The sequence below is a fragment of the Mauremys mutica genome, chromosome 3, assembly GCF_020497125.1.
Source record: "Mauremys mutica isolate MM-2020 ecotype Southern chromosome 3, ASM2049712v1, whole genome shotgun sequence".
In the NCBI taxonomy this organism is placed as follows: domain Eukaryota; kingdom Metazoa; phylum Chordata; order Testudines; family Geoemydidae; genus Mauremys; species Mauremys mutica.
The window spans coordinates 46,762,916-46,779,717 of record NC_059074.1 but is presented as its reverse complement, the minus strand read 5'-3'; the positions used below and the strand labels follow the sequence as shown (position 1 = coordinate 46,779,717).

The window sequence follows — 16,802 nt, the reverse complement described above, 5'->3', positions numbered from 1 at the left end:
CTAGGGCTGGGATTTAAAGGGCTCGGGCTTCCCTCAGCGGCAAGCGCTCTGGGCCCTTTAAATCCCTGCCCCAGCCCCGGAAAGCTCCAGGTTCCCCCAGCCACCGGAGCCCCGGGCCCTTTAGTTTGCTGCTGAGGGCTCCCAGCCACCTCTTCAGCTGGGAGCCCCTGGTTGATTTAAAATCAAGTATCACCTCCCCACCCCCAACCTTCCTTTTTGGCCCACAGCTGTTTTGGTGGGGCAGTGCTGGGGAAGGAGGGTTTGTTTCTGCAGGGCTGGGCGGTGCTGGGGCGGGGTGTTTTCGCGGGGTCGGGAGGTGCTGGGGGGGGGTGTTTCCACGGGGCCAGGAGGTTTCGGCCCTCAGCTGTTTTCTTTGGAGTATTTGCACTGTAAAAAACAAAAGAAATAGTATTTTTCAATTCACCTAATACAAGTACTATAGTGCAATCCTTCATCATGACAGTTAAACTTATAAGTGTAGAACTATGTACAAAAAAAACCTGCATTCAAAAAATAAAACAATGTAAAACTTTAGAGCCTACAAGTCCACTATTTCTTGTCCAGCCAATCGCTCAGACAAACAAGTTTGTTTAGATTTGCAGGAGATAATGTTGCCCACTTCTTATTCACGTCACCTGAAAGTGAAAACAGGTGTTCTCATAGCACTGTTGTAGATGGCGTTGCAAGATATTTACATGCCAGATGTGCTAAGGATTCGTATGTCCCTTCATGCTTCAACTACCATTCCAGAGGACATGCATCCATGCTGATGACAGGTTCTGCTCAATAACAATCCAAAGCAGTGTGGACCGACGCGTGTTCATTTTCATCATCTGAGTCAGATGCCACCAGCAGAAGGTTGATTTTCTTTTTTTGGTGGTTCGGGTTCTGTAGTTTCTGCATCAGAGTGTTGCTCTCTTAATACTTCTGAAAGCATGCTCCTCACATTATCCGTCTCAGATTTTGGAAGGCACTTCAGATTCTTAAACCTTGGGTCGAGTGCTGGAGCTACCTTTAGAAATCTAACATTGGTATCTTCTTTGCGTTTTGTCAAATCTGCAGCGAAAGCATTCTTAAAAAGAACATGTGCTGAGTCATCAGTCAAGGCTACTATAAAATGAAATATATGGCAGAATGCGGGTAAAACAGAGCCGGAGACATACAATTCTCCCCCAACGTGTTCAGTCACAAATTTAATTAACATATATTTTTTAATGAGCATCTTCAACATGGAAGCACGGTCTCTGGAATGTTGGCCAAAGCATGAAGGGGCATAAAAATGTTTAGCATATCTGGCACATAAATACCCTGCAATGGCGGCTACAAAAGTTCCATACAAACTCCTGTTCTCACTTTTAGTTGACACTGCAAATAAGAAGTGGGCTGCTTCCTAACTCTGTAGATACCTAAATTCACTTAGTGCCTAAATTTTTCAGTATGAGTTTCCTAGGCACCTAAGTTTCTGCCTCTGAGCATGAGTACTGCTGCCCCAATCAAGGGACACATACCATGTGCCTAAGCCCCCTGGTGATCCATGAACTGGAAGAAGATAAGAGTTCATCTACCTAACTTCTGTGCTCAGAGACCACCTACTAGTTTGCATTCCATTCAAATTCTGGGTTGTGTAGGATCTCCTTTATAAATTTTAGTCTTGTATTTAGCACAATAACCTGGGATGTGAGAAACCCAAGAGTCAATTCCCCTCACCTCAGACAGCAGGGGAGAAAGGATTTGAACAGGGGACCTCCCTCACCTTTGAGAAGCAGGCTCTAACTACAGAACTATGGGATAGTCTGGTGTAAGACTTCCTCAGTCTTTCCAGTTGAAGCTTTTCCAAACATCCCAAGTGAATGCTTGAACCACTGGCCTAAAAGGCTAAGGTGGGCACCATCTTCTCTGGTGGCCATTTTGTGTGGAGGGAGGCAAGGACCACCTCCTCCTCCATCTATTCGGTGTGGAGAGAGGCAGATGCCTAACTCATTCTTACAAGAAAGGACTTAGGTGCCTAAACTGCCTGACTCCAGGAGAGGAGTTCCCAGTTGTGAATCACAAGCAGTTACAGGTGCCTGCATGCAGCCCATCTTTGAGCACCTCTGTGAGAGGGGTGGGGCTTAGCACAAACCCTCTCTTCAACATCTTCATTGGCCAATTTAGGCAGCTCCTAGCCCAGTGGTTCTTAACTAGGAGTCTGTGAGCAGGTTTTGGGAGGAAGCACCAAGCAGGGCAGAAAGTTGAAGGCCCACCACATGGGCTGAAGCCCAGGGCCCTGAGCTCTGCCACCTGGGGCTGAAGCCAAAGCCTGAACAATGTAGCTTAATGGGAGCCCCTGTGGCATGGGGTCCTGGGTAATTGCCCTGCTTGCTACCCCCTAATGCCAGCTCTGGCTTTTATATGCAGAAAACCAGTTATTGTGGCACAGGTTGGCTGTGGAGTTTTTATAGCATGGGGGTGATTCAGAAAGAAAAAGGTTGAGAACCCCTCTCCTAGCCTACTCTGCTGGCTGTTATGAATTGTATTTTTAGGTGCCTCTCTCCCCATCCTCTCTCCCCAATAAGGAGCTACATACCTTATTCAGGCTTTGTGGATTTCAGTGGCATTCCTGTGATTTTTCTATGTGACTAAAAGTTAGGCATTGCAATACCTAAGTCCCTTTGGAGATCCAGGCAAGGTAGTTTTTAGCTTGATCAAGCTAGCTAAGGTTACCATTATAACCTCCACGTGGGTTGATCTTGACTCAGGGCCATCCCTACACATATGCAAAGTACACAGCTGCATAGGGCACCAGGAACTCAGCTGCATGCTCCTCCAGCCCCTGCTCTACCCCTTCCCACCCCTGCTCCACCCCAGCCCTGCCCCCACCCCACCCCTGCTCTGCCCTAGCCCTGACACTGATCTGCCCCCACCTGACCTCTTCCCACCCCTGCTCTGCTCCAGCCCCACCTCTGCAGCAGGGGTCAGGTGCCCTGCACTCACTAGGTGGCAGGAAGTGGACTGACCCTGCCCCATCCCACTCTGTGCTGCTGGCTCCCAAACATGCCACCAGTGAGTGCTGGTACCATAGAGTAGATGAAACAATGAATTCACACTACTTGTGGCTCTTTTGGGTAATGACCCCTAATCCGGCTCCTGAACCACTGGGCAGCACCGCTGTAATCCATGTCACATGTGATCCTTTAGCACGTGCTAGCTCAGGGAGGCTCTTTATTTAATTCTATTTTAATAGTATTCCTGCCCCAGAGGGCTCGCGGGTGCCATACACTAGCTGGGATCACTAGCAAGTGATTCAGATCAGTGCGGGGACGACCGGAGCCCGCCGGTACAATCTGTGACGCTTAAGAAACCCGTTTTTCCCGAGGGAAGAGACGCTACTTCGGAAACCCCTTGCCCTAGTGACCGCAGATGGGGACGCCCGAGCCCAGCGGGCTCCCGGGCAATCCGCCAGAGCAGGCGGAGTTCAGAGCCGCCCTTTCCGGGCAAGGGCGTCCCCCACCGGCAGGGCTCAGGCTGCGAGGCGGGGGCGCAGGAAGTTCCTGGGCGGCCGGGCTCCGCCTCCAGCCTGGAGCGGGAAGTGGCGGGGCCTCGCGTCCCCCCAGCCCGGGGCCCGTAGGTGTCCGCCGAGCCCCGCCCGGGCCCTCCCCGCGGGCTGACGGGCGGCCCAGGGGCGGGGCGCGGGGCCGGCCCGGCGGAAAGTGCTGAGTCACGGCCTGACGCGAGCCGCCGCCGCCGCCCACCCCCGTCACGTGCTACGCCGGGACAAGGCTCCTGCCGCCGCTTCCGCGCACTGCGCCTGAGCCGCCGCGTCCGTCTCCCCGGGGGCACCTGCCGCTCCCGCCGTTCCGAGAGCCCGGGGCCGGCCGCGCTGCCCTGCCCTGCCCTGCCCCGCCCCGCCCCGCCCGGCTGCGGAGGCCTCGGCATGGGGCTGCTGTCGCAGGGCTCCCCGCTGAGCTGGGAGGAGACGCAGCGGCACGCGGAGCACGTGCGCAGACACGGCATCCTCCAGTTCCTGCACATCTACCGCGCCGTGGCCGAGCGCCACAAGGACGTTCTCAAATGGGGGGACGAGGTGAGCGGCGGGGGGACGCGCTGCCTGTCAGCGGCCCTCCCGAGCGCCGTGCGGGCTCCGGCCGGGAGCGGCTCGCCCCCTGGGGGCAGGGCGGGGAGGGACCCGGCCGGCGGGCGGGGGGGCAGGTTGCTGCCCCTGGTGCCTGCACCCCCGCGGGCCGGCAGCGGTCGCCGCACGCCCGGCGCCTTGGATTTCGCTGCCTGGGGTGGGGGCGGCTTCGGAGCTCCAGCCCCGGGGCTGCCGGCCGGGAGCGGGAGGCGGGGGTGCGGAGCAGCTCGGGGCTAGTGCGGGGCCGGGGGGGCGGTAACTCTCCATCGCTGTTTTAACGGCCTCCCCCTGCCGTGTGCGCTCCGGGCCGGAGTGATGTTTAAACGCTTTCCCGGGGCATCTCTAGACGTGTGGTACTTGGGGCGCTGCTACTTCACAGCAACTGCTGTGGGTTGCTTTTTTTAAAGCAAAAAATTGTTGTGTTTGTTGAGCCCAAGCCCGTTCGGCTTTAAAAAACGAGTCTTAAAAACGAAACTCATATTAAGCCTCTGACTTAATTGTCAGGAGTGGATAATTGTAAAGGGGCGGGGGGGCTTGGTCAGTGCCTGGGAGATTAACTTCAGCGTTAGGTTCCTGGAGACCATGTGTTCAGAATTCTTCCTTTGGGTCTTAGCTCCTGAGCGTGAGATTGATGGAACACCACCACTCTTCAAGATTTCTTTTAAAGCAGGGGTAGGCAACCTATGGCACACATGCCAAAGGCGGTACACGAGCTGATTTTCAGTGGCACTCACACTGCCCAAGTCCTGGCCACGGGTCCGGGGGGCTCTGCATTTTAATTTACTTTTTAAATGAAGCTTCTTAACCATTTTAAAAACCTTATTTACTTACAACAATCGTTTAGTTATATATTATAGACTTATGAAAAGAGATCTAAAAATGTTAAAATGTGTGACTGGCATACACAACCTTAAATCAGAGTGAATAAATGAAGACTCGGCACACCACTTCTGAAAGGTTGCTGACCCCTGTTTTCAAGTCTTGAGTGCACTAGTGGCAGAGGTAGAGTGAGTGTCATTCTCCCTACCGTATGATTCATGGTAAACCACCCTAATTTGCCCCTGCAGACACTGTTAGAAGCTATTCTGTATAGGTTCTATTCTATCATCTGTTTTGTACTCTGGTACTTAAACCACACTCATGCTCAGATACTATGAGCATCTTCCAGTCATTCATTAAGCAAGGTGATGTTTATTCTCACATCCCCGCCCATGTGCCATGAAGCGTTTTGGTAGGTTTTTTATTTATAAATACATAGAAACAGGTGTATTTAAGAAGTCAAAGGTGCTCCTTGTACTTGGAGTGGAAGATGGTGAGGTTTGTGATAGTTTTCAGTTCCTGGAGGAGTTAATTCCACAGCCTTGGACCAGCCTTTGAGAAATTTCTATCTCCTGCACAGACTAACTTAACTCTTTTCCCTGCCCCACAGTGGGATCTAGGATGCCACCATTTTGTCAAAAAATGTTAAGGAAGAGCTAGCAGGTCACAGCTTGAACCATAATACAAATATTTGGTTTCATTATCTATAGTTATTGAGTAGTACATCTCCATAAGAGGTAACCCCAGGAGACCTGGACATCCCAGTGGAAGCAAGATAGACAAGGGACTCTTGCGTTGCACCTCAAGCTTGGTTCCTAGATCACTGTCAAACCAGAGAGATCCAGTCTGCTATTAGGAATAGGTTTTCAAACACTTCCCGTCCAAAGCACAGTAACCACGGGTATAATCCATCCTGGGAAGGGCTCTATTATGAAAAGTATCAGAGGGGTAGCCGTGTTAGTCTGGTTCTGTAGAAGCAGCAAAGAATCCTGTGGCACCTTATAGACTAACAGACGTTTTGCAGCATGAGCTTTCGTGGGTGAATACCCACTTCTTCGGATGCATCCGGATTCTTTGCTGCTTCTGTTATGAAAGAATTTCGTTTTTAACGGCTTATCAATGCTCTAGAGATTAGGGCAGCCTTGTACACACTGGCAGTTGTCAGAGACCTTGTATCCAAAAAGGTGGTCATGGGGCAAGTGCACTCTTGGGCCACCATGTTTTATGTAAACAATCCAGGAAGGCTTTTGATTGCAGAATTTCCCAAACAGAAGGCACAAGCATGGGAGTGAGCTCTTCAGCCCCTTGAAGATAGCTGGGCAAAGAGACTGCCCTCTCTGCTGAGGGAATGTAGGTCTCTATTTTTCTCCGCTCTTGGTTGTAGCCCTTCTTAATGTTCTTTCTCTGATGACCAGACACAAGCTGCCAGATCTGGTTTGGAAAGAGCGCACCACTGTGAACAGACTGTCCATGTTTCACAGTAGCAGCCATGTTAGTCTGTATCCGCAAAAAGAACAGGAGTACTTGTGGCACCTTAGAGACCGTCATAGGTCTCACCCCCACTTAGAGCTGTTGAGTTCCAATATGGGGACCTGCATGAATTTATCTCTAAACTAAAATCCTAGTTTAGATCTGGTAAAAGCTACCACCACCCAATCAGGTACGTGGATTGGGACACAGTCCTTCCCCAAAATCCTTGGGGATCCCAAGAACCCCAAATCCATGGAGTTCTTACACCCAGGAGAAATAAACCATTCCCCCCTGCTTCCTCCCCCTCCCTTTTTCTAAGAGAGATACCAGGATCCAACTACAGAGGGATGCTTCCCTCCTCCCCTTTCCCTGAGAATCCACCCAAGGAAAGATCAACCAAGTTCTTAACAGAAAAGATTTATTAAAGAATAAAAAGAAAATAACTTGTCTCTGTAATCCAAGATGGAACAATACACAGAGTCTAACCTATAAACCTGGAGAGCATTCCCCCTCCCCCTTTCTTTCTCAGTAAAAGCAAAGTAACAGCAAACAGGAATAAAGAATTTCCTTCAGCAAACACACAATTGCAAATGTAGAAATCAAATTATAAGACTAATCCGTCTTTCTAATTAATACTCACTATTGAATAGTAGGAACTACTCCAGGAGAACTTGGAGACATGTCTGGCCTCTCTTAGATCCAAAAAGAGAACTCTCTAACAAAGAACACAGACAAAGGCTTCCCTCCACAGAGATGTGAAATTATCTTGTCTCTGATTGGTCCTCTGGTCAGGTGGTCATCAGGTACTGCATGTTAACCCTTTACAGGTAAAAGAGACCTTAACCCTTAACTATCTGTTTATGACAGACTAACAAATTTATTTGAGCATAAGCTTTCGTGGGCTACAGCCCACTTCTTCGGATGCAACTGTCTATGAGCAGTCTCAGGATCAAGGAGTGGTAGAGCAGAACTCACGCCTTTTTAGTATGAAAGTTAATTTTTTTTAGGTTTTCCTTTTTTTTTTTAAAGTCTTAAATTAGCTTTTCTTTCTGACTGTTTCCTCTACCATCAGAAGAACTGACTGGAGCTATCTGAGGGCAACTTTTATACTTGGTAGATGTAATGCATGATGTCCAGTAGTGGGAATGGTTTTCCCTCCTCTTGGCTGCTGATGTTCTCAAGGGTCAAAATCTTAGTATCTAGGGGAGTTCTACCAACTTAATGCTAAAATGTAGGCCCGAGAAGCCTGTAGGCCTTCAGGGAAGGAGAATTATAGGCAACAAACTTTCCCTCTTTCTGGTTGTATTGACCTGTTGCCCCAGATGTAGTAATATAGATTTGTGTACTGTATTATGCTCTGCCTTTCAGAGAGCAGGTTAATACCTGCGACTCCTTTAAAAATGTTTTTATAGAGCAAGCAGGAGTTATCTCAACTCAATCAGAACAGATTATTCATTATTTCATTGCTGTATCAATCAATGTATGTTAAGATAGCTCTGTCTTGACATATTGTAAGCTGGGTCTTAAGGGCTCAAGAAGGTATTGGAATCTGTCAAACATTAGTTGGTGAAATTTGTGATTTGAATTTATGGTTCTGTGCGCACACAGAACAGTAACTTATTTTGCTTTCATATTTTTTTCAGCTTGTAAAACAGTTCATTTGTATTAGACACTGACTAGTTGAAAAAGAGATTAGATTTCTCTGATCAAATAGCCAGGATTGTGGAAAGCTTTGTGGCATCTTATGTTGAACTCAAGTTTAAAACAGGGTTAATTCTTCTAACAAAAGAAAGTGCTGTGGACTTGGACACTGTATACCAAATTATAGCTTGAAAAATGTTTTTATTGCCTTGGCTATAAACCCTTAAAGATAGGAATTAATAATGGCGATGACAACTGTCACTTAACTGTAGTGATGCAGTCAGGGCTGCTGTAATAAAACTGATGTTATAAAATACATTTCTGAGATACAGTTGAGTAATAGCTTCTTTCTTTCTCTTTTCCTTTAAAAATAAAAAATACTATCAAAGATATACTTGCCTGCCCAGCTCTGTGTCTGGAACAGGGAGGTCATTACCTGCAGATCCTATCTGTTCTTGTCCACAGGCAGCTAGAGATATTTAAAAGATGCCTTCTCCCTTCATCTCCAAAATCCATTTTCACAAAGTGGAGTCACTGTGTTTGCTTGTGAATGCAGAGAGAACCTGTAGCCTGGGGTTGTAGAGCTGTCCAACATCTTGTCCTTTCTAGAACATTGTCATTTTGTCATAACATAGCATACCTATAGCACACTATGCACTTGGCTTATAAAGGTGTTAAGCACTAATGGCTCCCCTGACTTCAGTTGGAGATGCAAGTGTTTTACACCTCTGAACATCAGGCAGAAGGTATCTGGACATAAAACAGCATTCAAACCACCGTTGTGATCCACTTGTTCTGAACAAAGCTAAACATAGCTAATGTAGTGCTATATCCCTCCCAGTGTAATTCCACAGTGTTCCTGCCCACCTTTCAGTAGCAAGTTTGAAAGATGAAAGCATTGGCTCTGTGACCTCTTGAGCTGGTAATCTATTATCTTGGGAGAGGCTAAGATGATACTCGGTCATGATTTTTGCCAGGCAGCTTCCCTCTTTCTTTCCCTCCCACCTCCCCTCCCGCCCCAAAAAAACAAAAACCCCACTGCTCCAACAACTGAACCCTCACAGCAGCAAAGACAGACACTACGCTGCAGGGAGGTAAGGTAGACCATATTCTGGCTTCTCCACAGTTACCCTCCTGAAAAGGTATCTGTACACTGTAGTGCTTTATCAGTCTCTCATTCTATTCCAGTTCATCTTTCTGTCTGCAACTCAAAGCACACATATGAAGTTTAACTTTGCAGCCTATGTTGGATTCTGAAGAGTGAAATGGCTGGGTTCTTGGCCGCTAGACTCAGTTCCATTGCTTTGTGCTGTGCATGCACTTGGGTATACCAAGTGAAACCCTACTGCATATATTTTATTTAAGTTTGTCTCTGCAGTCCACTTTGCTGCAAGACAGAACAAGATTGATGTTTTTCAGACCTTGTGCCATGCCAGATGTGGAGTGAATGGTGTGAGCAAGAGAGTGATTAGAAGAGAGATGGGGAAAGGGAGTAAGAAGTAGCACCAGAACAGGAAGGAGATGCACCAGTGTGCGTATTAAAGTTGCAAAGGGGGTAATGTTTTTTGGTCAAAATGAAAGCTGCAGAAAACAATAATGATTTATGCGCAAGAATGTGAATGAAATGGCAATCTGGCTTGCAATTTCTATTCTGTCCTTGCTTGTTTCTTGAAATTAGACACAATAACCCTTCTATTGGATACAAGTCGTGCCACTGTCAGTTTTTAGGCATAGAATACAATGAAGTGGATTCAGTTTTCACAGGGTCATTTTCCTTTTAAAGAAAAGATGTATGAATTTGGACGTCTTGAAAACTTGCCTGGCAGCTAAGTATATTAGCCACAGTGAAGAATCTGTGCCACCACACTCCTTAAAATTTAAATGAATAATAAAACAGTTGTGTACTCTTTGCATTGTATTTAATTTTAATGTTCAGTCAGCTCTTTTTAAGCTGTAAAAAAGTGCTCTCTCCTGGTTTTCTTGTACACCTTGTTTCTTCCTGACCCCCTCTCTCTTTTTCATGGTGTACCGTATATTTTCCTACATTGTATTTCATCATCTTAACCCTTCCTTTTTTCCCTACATTGTTCCATCAGCTTCATCTATATCTATCAGACACATTGATGAAAATGATTTATTGGGGAAGAGTCAACATGTTTTTTGTAAAAGGAAATCATGCCTCACCAATCTACTAGAATTCTTTGAGGGGTCAACAAGTATGTGGACAATGTTGTGTGATGGATTTCCCCCGGGGTGCTACCTGGAACTGGGGTAACGCTGAGCCACCTGACCCACTAGCCTGGGCTCCCTCTCAGACAGTACTGCTGTGACAAGCTGCAAAACCCTCCAGCCTGCACTTTCACCAGCATTCATACAGGTAGGGACATACCCAGCTGCAGTCACATGCAGGCTCTCTGACCAACCCCTGAATAGGAAGGCTACAGGTATGGTAACTCCCAGCTCCCCAGGCACACATCCCCTCTGGAGTATAAACCCAAAATTATACCGTCTGGCGCTGCACAGGGAACTGTACAGCGTAAGCTGATAAAGTTCACCCCCTCCCTCAATGTGGAGAGGAATATGCAACAGTCTTTGCCCATTGAGCTATGATTCCCATATACTTCACTCTAACTCGCTGGTTTAGATAAAACAAAAACAAGTTTATTAACTATAAAAGATATCTGTTTGCTATCACTTAAAAGCTAAAAGCAGCTTACCTAGCAAATAAATGCAAACTAAGCTTAATATACTAAATAGATTGGATATGAATTAGCAAATGCTCATCCTGAGAGATGATACAAGCAGGCTGCAGATTCTTAAGGGGCAAACTGCACTTGCTTTACAGCTTGGAATCCCCAGGTATTTCATTCACAGGCTAGAAATCCCTTTAGCTTGGGCTCAGCACTTTCCCCCAGTTCAGTCTCTTAATCAGGTGTTTCCAGGAGTCTTCTTGAGTGGGGAGTGAAGAATTACAGATGATGTCACTCCCTGCTTTATATGGCTCTTGTATAGGGCGGGAACCTTTGTTCCAAAGCTTGGTTCCCAGACCAATCTGTGGAAAATTACTGACATCCCAAGATGGAGTCAAGAATCATGTGGCCTGGTCACATGTCCTTGTAGAGTCATAGCAGCCATTACTTTCAGGCTGTTTGGAGTGTTCACAGGAAGGCTCACCCTGTGGGAGATAAGCCTCTCCTAAGGCTTACTGTTTTTTCCTAATGGCTCATTGCCCTGAATAGGCCCTTCCCCACCAACTATATATAGACTGATTGTCTAGTGGGCATTACCCAGGTGTAACTACATTTGAAATACAGATACATAGTCAATATTAATAACTTCAGGTACAAAAATGATCCATGCATACAGATATATTCAGCAAATCATAACTTTTCAAATGACATCTCACATGACCCATCTTGCCTAAAATGCATTATAATTTTGCCATTATCATATAATATATATATATATAATGATGATCACTGTGAAGAATATGGGGTACAGTGTCACAGGGTGATCCAGTGGGTATAGTGCACTTAGATTTTCAGAAAGCCTTTCACAAGGTCTGTCACCAAAAACTCTTAAGCAGAGTAAGCTGTCATGGGATAAGAGAGAAGGTCCTCTCATGGATCAGTAACTGGTTAAAAGACAGGAAACAAAGGGGAGGAATAAATGGTCAATTTTCAGAATGGAGAAAGGTAAATAGTGGTGTTCCCCATGGATCCGTACCAGAAGCAGTACTGTTCAGTATATTCATAAATGATCTGGAAAAAAGGGTGAACAGTGAGGTGGCAAAATTTTGCAGATGATACAAAACTACTCAAGATAGTTTAGTCCAAAGCAGATGGTGAAGAGTTACAAAGGATTCCTACAAAACTGGGAGACTGGGCAACAAAATGGTAGAATAAATTCAATGTTGATAAATGCAAAGTAGTGCACATTGGAAAACATATACATATAAAATGGAGTCTCTATTAACTGTTGCCACTCAAGAAAGAGATCTTGGAGCCATGGTTGTTGGTTCTCTGAAAACATCCACTCAAGGTGCAGCGGCAGTCAAAAAAGCTAAGTGTTTGGAATCATTAGGAAAGGGATAGATATACAAGATAAAAAATATAATTTTGCCTTTATATAAATCTGTTACACCCACATCTTGAATACTGTTGTGCAGATGTAGTCGCCCCATCTCATTTATGTGTGTATACATATATATGTGTATATATACATATGTATGTATTGGAAAAAGTACAGGAAAGGGCAACAAAAATGATTAGGGGTATGGATCAGCTTCCATATGAGGAGAAAGAAGGCTGGTACTTTTTAGCTTGGAAAAGAGACGACTAAGGGGGGGATATGATAGAGGTCTATAAAATCATAACTGGAGTGGAGAAAGTAAATAGGGAAGTGTTATTTACTCATAACACAAGAACTAGGAATCACCAAACGAAATTAATAGGTAGCAGGTTTAAAACAAACAAAATGAAGTATTTTTTCACACAAGGAGTTGAACTGTGGAACTCTGCCAGAGGATGTTTTGAATCATAGAATCATAGATTATTAAGGGCAAAGACTATAACAGGGTTCAAAAAGGAACTACATAAGTTCATGGAGGCTAGGTCCATCAATGGCTATTAGCCAGGATGGGCAGGGATGCAAAACCATGCTCTGAAGTGTCCTTAATGTCTGTTTGCCAGAAGCTTGGAATGGGCAACATGGGGATGGATCACTTGATGATTACCTGTTCTGTTCATTCCTTCTGAAGCACTTGGCGTAGGCCACTGTTGGAAGACAGAATACTGGGCTTAGATGGACCATTGGTTTGACCCAGTATTGCCATTCTTATGGTCTTATGCTAATCCAGAGAACTAAAATGAGGGGCCCCATTGCCAAGAGCAACACCCAGGCAAGAAGTCAAGCACACCTTTGCATGTGAAAGGGAAGGGTAAGCTGGTTTCTTTACCAAAATGTAGTTCCTGGAATCTACACAGGGATGTTGTCTCTGCCTAGTAGTTGTCTGACAAATATGGAAGAGAACATATTCATTGCATGGATGGTAAGAAGACTCTACTAATTTAACTTTCTCCCATCTTTTGTGGTGCTTCCCAGAGCTAGCTCCTGTGCCAGCCCTCAGATGCTGTTTAAGGCTGTTCCCAGCAGCAGCCATTGCAGAGTAAAACCGATAGGTCTTTGACAGTTGTATTATTGCCCACATGATTTTTGAATAGTTGTAAATTAACTGAAGCAGCTGAGGAAAAAAGAATCTGGGTGTCATTGCGCACAACTCAGTAAAGACGTGCTCCATATGCTGTGGTGGTGTCCCCCCCCCCCCCCCAAAAGTGAACAGTGTTAAACTCCACAAGAAATGGATGGAAAATATGGCTGAAAAAATTATATTTGGAATATTGAGTTTTGTTTTGGTCTTTCTCAAAAAAAAAACAACAACAAGGAAGGGGTTTGAAGACTTGACAGTAAAAATGAATAAAGGAAAAACTTCCATAAGAAGAAAAGTTGAAAAGAATTTAGAGAGAAGACCAAACTCCTCTCCCCCCCTCCCCCCAAAAAAAGGATGTGCAGAGAAAGTAAATTGTATATTTAACCCTCTCATCTTGCAAGAATAAGTCAATGAAATTGAAAAGCTGCAAACATATTTTTATTTATTTATTTTATTTGTACAACACAATTATCCTGCGCAACCCATTGTCACATAGTATCTTTGAGGTCAAGAACTTAATGGATTGAAAAAAGTCTTTAAAGCTTTCATGACTGACAAGGATAGCCAGAATTAGTAAGGTTTTTAAAAAGTAGAAAGCTTCATGCTTCGGGTCCCTAGCCAACCTCTGAGGGGGGGATAGGAAAAAAACCTAATCATATGAGTAGGTTATTCCATAATGGTCCCCTGTACATTGTCTTTAACTTTCCTCTGAAGCATCTGGTAACTAGCTGACTGAGTACTTGAATATATCAATTGCTGTCTGATCTGGTTACAGCATTGCCTGTGTTGCTAGTTATCTATATGTAAATCTTTAAAACTTCAGCTAGGTGAAGATACAAATTGACACAGTCACCTAAAATACATCTATTTTTTTTTTAAACCTATGTTACTAATGCTATTAGAAGTGAGCATTTTAAAAATGCAATATGTTTATCACTGTTTATGCACTTTGTTTATGTTTTGTGTATTTATCTCAGTGTGGAGAATGGCGATGAATGAACTAACTTTCATTCTCAGGTTCTACTTATTGCTGACGTGCATTGGTTTCATATGCTGCAGAAGAATGCTGTTTTAAATCATTTCCTTGGCATCTTAAGTTTATAGAAACACTTGTATTGGTCTTTAAGTTTTGTAAAAGCTTGTTTTTACAAAATTTAAATGTTGGTTCATGTCAGTTCTTTTAAGCTTCTGCAAATTATCCTTCCAGACAGTAAAATTCTGAAAACAGGCTGTATTTTTTAAAACTCTTATCCTTCATGCAAAATTTCACAGTTTGGCCCCCTGCCAAATACAGCATGACTGGCTGCATTTGAATGGTGGCTGTATTTGAATGGTGCTTGAATGGTAGCTGTCTTAATCGCTACTTGCCTGTGTGCCATATGAGAAAAGCAGCACTCATGAATGATTAGGTTAATTGCCACATGACTGCTTGTTCATGCTTTTTCTCCGAGCACAATTTGACTAAATACAAAAAGTAGGACAATGGCATTATTCCAATACAAACAGAAGATTTAGCATGTCCCTAACATTTGTATAACTGCATCTGCTGTATTGATCATGTTGGTCTTTTCTAGGTCAGGATTTAAAGGTGCTAACACATGTTAGCTGACACTTTGAAAAGCCTAGAGTCTACACTAGATTTTTAGAAATGTGTTAGCTAATGCATGCTAGTGTTACACCTTAAATCTTAATCTAGACAAACTTGCCTTGTGGTGTTTCTGTGCCCCTCTGCCTTAGTGTGACCTTCAGGCATGTCACCCCTTTCCTGTTTTTTACTATCCTTATCAAAACCCTCTTCAGGGGAGAGCTTAAGCTAATTTACATATTTTTTTAAAAAGCCTCAACCCTCAAGATGTGTACATAGTACATATTAACCTCTCCAATGTCCCTGTGATCACCTAACCTCTGCCTCCACCCTCCCCTTCATTTCCCTCTGTGGGTCTTGTCTTAGGCTATGTCTACACTACACTTATAGCATCACAGCTGTACCAATGCAGCTACGCCATTGTAAAAGATCTCATATAGCCGCTCTATGTCAACACAAGAGAGCTCTACCCACTACATTTACACCAGTGAAATTTACGTTACTCGGGCTGGGGAGGGAGAGAGTGTTTTCACCCCCCTGAGCGACAAGTTTTGCTGACATGTGGCAGTGTAGACCAGGGCCGCCCAGAAGATTCCGGGGGCCCGGGGTCTTCGGCGGCGGGGGGCCCTTCCGTTCCGGGACCCGCCGCCGAAGTGCCCCGAAGACCCGCGGCGGGGACCCCCCGCCGCCGAATTACCGCCGAAGCGGGACCCGCCGCCGAAGTGCGGCGGGGGGGGTCCCCGTTGCGGGTCTTCGGGGCACTTCGGCGGCGGGTCCCGGAACGGAAGGGCCCCCGCCGCCGAAGACCGGGCTGTGCTTCGGCGGCGGGTCCCGCTTCCCCCCGGCCCCAGCCTCTTACCCCCGGCTCCCTCCTCGCCCGGAGTCTCAGCGCCTCGCCGGAACAGCGGCAGCGTGTGGCCAGCGGGGCCTGAGCTCCGTCCCGCTCAGAGCCGTGTGGGGAGGGGGCGGGGCTGGCAGCTCCACGCTGAGCGGAGGGAGCGGAGCTCCCAGCCCCGCCCCCTGACCACGCGGCTCTGAGCAGGGCGGGGCTCGGGCTCCGCCGGAGACATCAAGCGCTGAGGCTCCAGGAGAGGGGCGGAGGCGGGAGCCTCCGCTGTTCTCTTGGGGGCCCCTGCGGAGCCCGGGGCAAATTGCCCCCTTTGCCCCCCCCTCTGGGCGGCCCTGGTGTAGACATGACCTTAGACTGTGAGCTGCTTGGGGGGTGGTACTCTGTGTTTGTAGATATAGATATATTTTTTGTAAGACACTATAGCACCATAGATATACATTGAAGGAATACTTCAAATGGAAATAACGGATCTTGCCACTGTAAATATGACACTTTGGGGTTGCTGACCTCTGCTGTATTTCTGCATAGTCAGTACTACTGCAGTGTTTCCGGCTGGTATAGATTACTGAGCTCTAAACTGGCAGAAAGGCCAGATTTGAAATATTTACTAGACACCTGATATACAGAAGACGTGACCTATTAGGTTGAGGAAGATATGAAAGACAAGAATTGAGCTGGGGACACTGGTAAAGTCCATGGCAACGTCTTGATCAGAAGCCCAGCCCTCCAGTATCAGGGGAGGAGAAGGCGCCACTCTTGAATCCTACTTGAGGGATGGAAGAGGGTTCAGTCTCTCATATCCTCCTCTGGCTAGGAGGCATATGATAAATTTGATACTCTGCTTCTCTCCACTCCCGCCACCCTAGTATCCACCCAAGTAATGGAAGAGAGAAAGGGCTTCCTACCTCTTCTCCCATCCAGAGCCTCTTAGCTTCTAGGAGAGGGGAGGGGTTCCATTACTCTACCCTGTTCTTATCCTTCCTATTTTGGGTTCTCCCCTGTGCTTGCTTTTGCTCCTGATTTTATGTTGCTGCTTTAGAAAACTATTATTCCTGATTTTTTTCACTACTGTGAGTAGTGAATTACATCAGTGAAATTGATGAGAGCTTTGTTAATT

At 46.0% G+C, this 16,802-nt stretch overlaps 1 protein-coding gene across 1 annotated transcript in view; it reads left to right on the top strand.

The window, feature by feature from the left end:
• The first annotated feature begins 3,883 nt into the window (after positions 1–3,883).
• The window catches only part of GCLC (glutamate-cysteine ligase catalytic subunit), a 60,674-nt gene continuing 47,755 nt past the window's right edge, over positions 3,884–16,802 (top strand). The window contains exon 1 of the mRNA XM_045010481.1: positions 3,884–4,063. Coding sequence (XP_044866416.1) covers positions 3,914–4,063 — 150 coding nt within the window. The 5' untranslated portion in view covers positions 3,884–3,913. The remainder of the gene's footprint in view (positions 4,064–16,802) is intronic.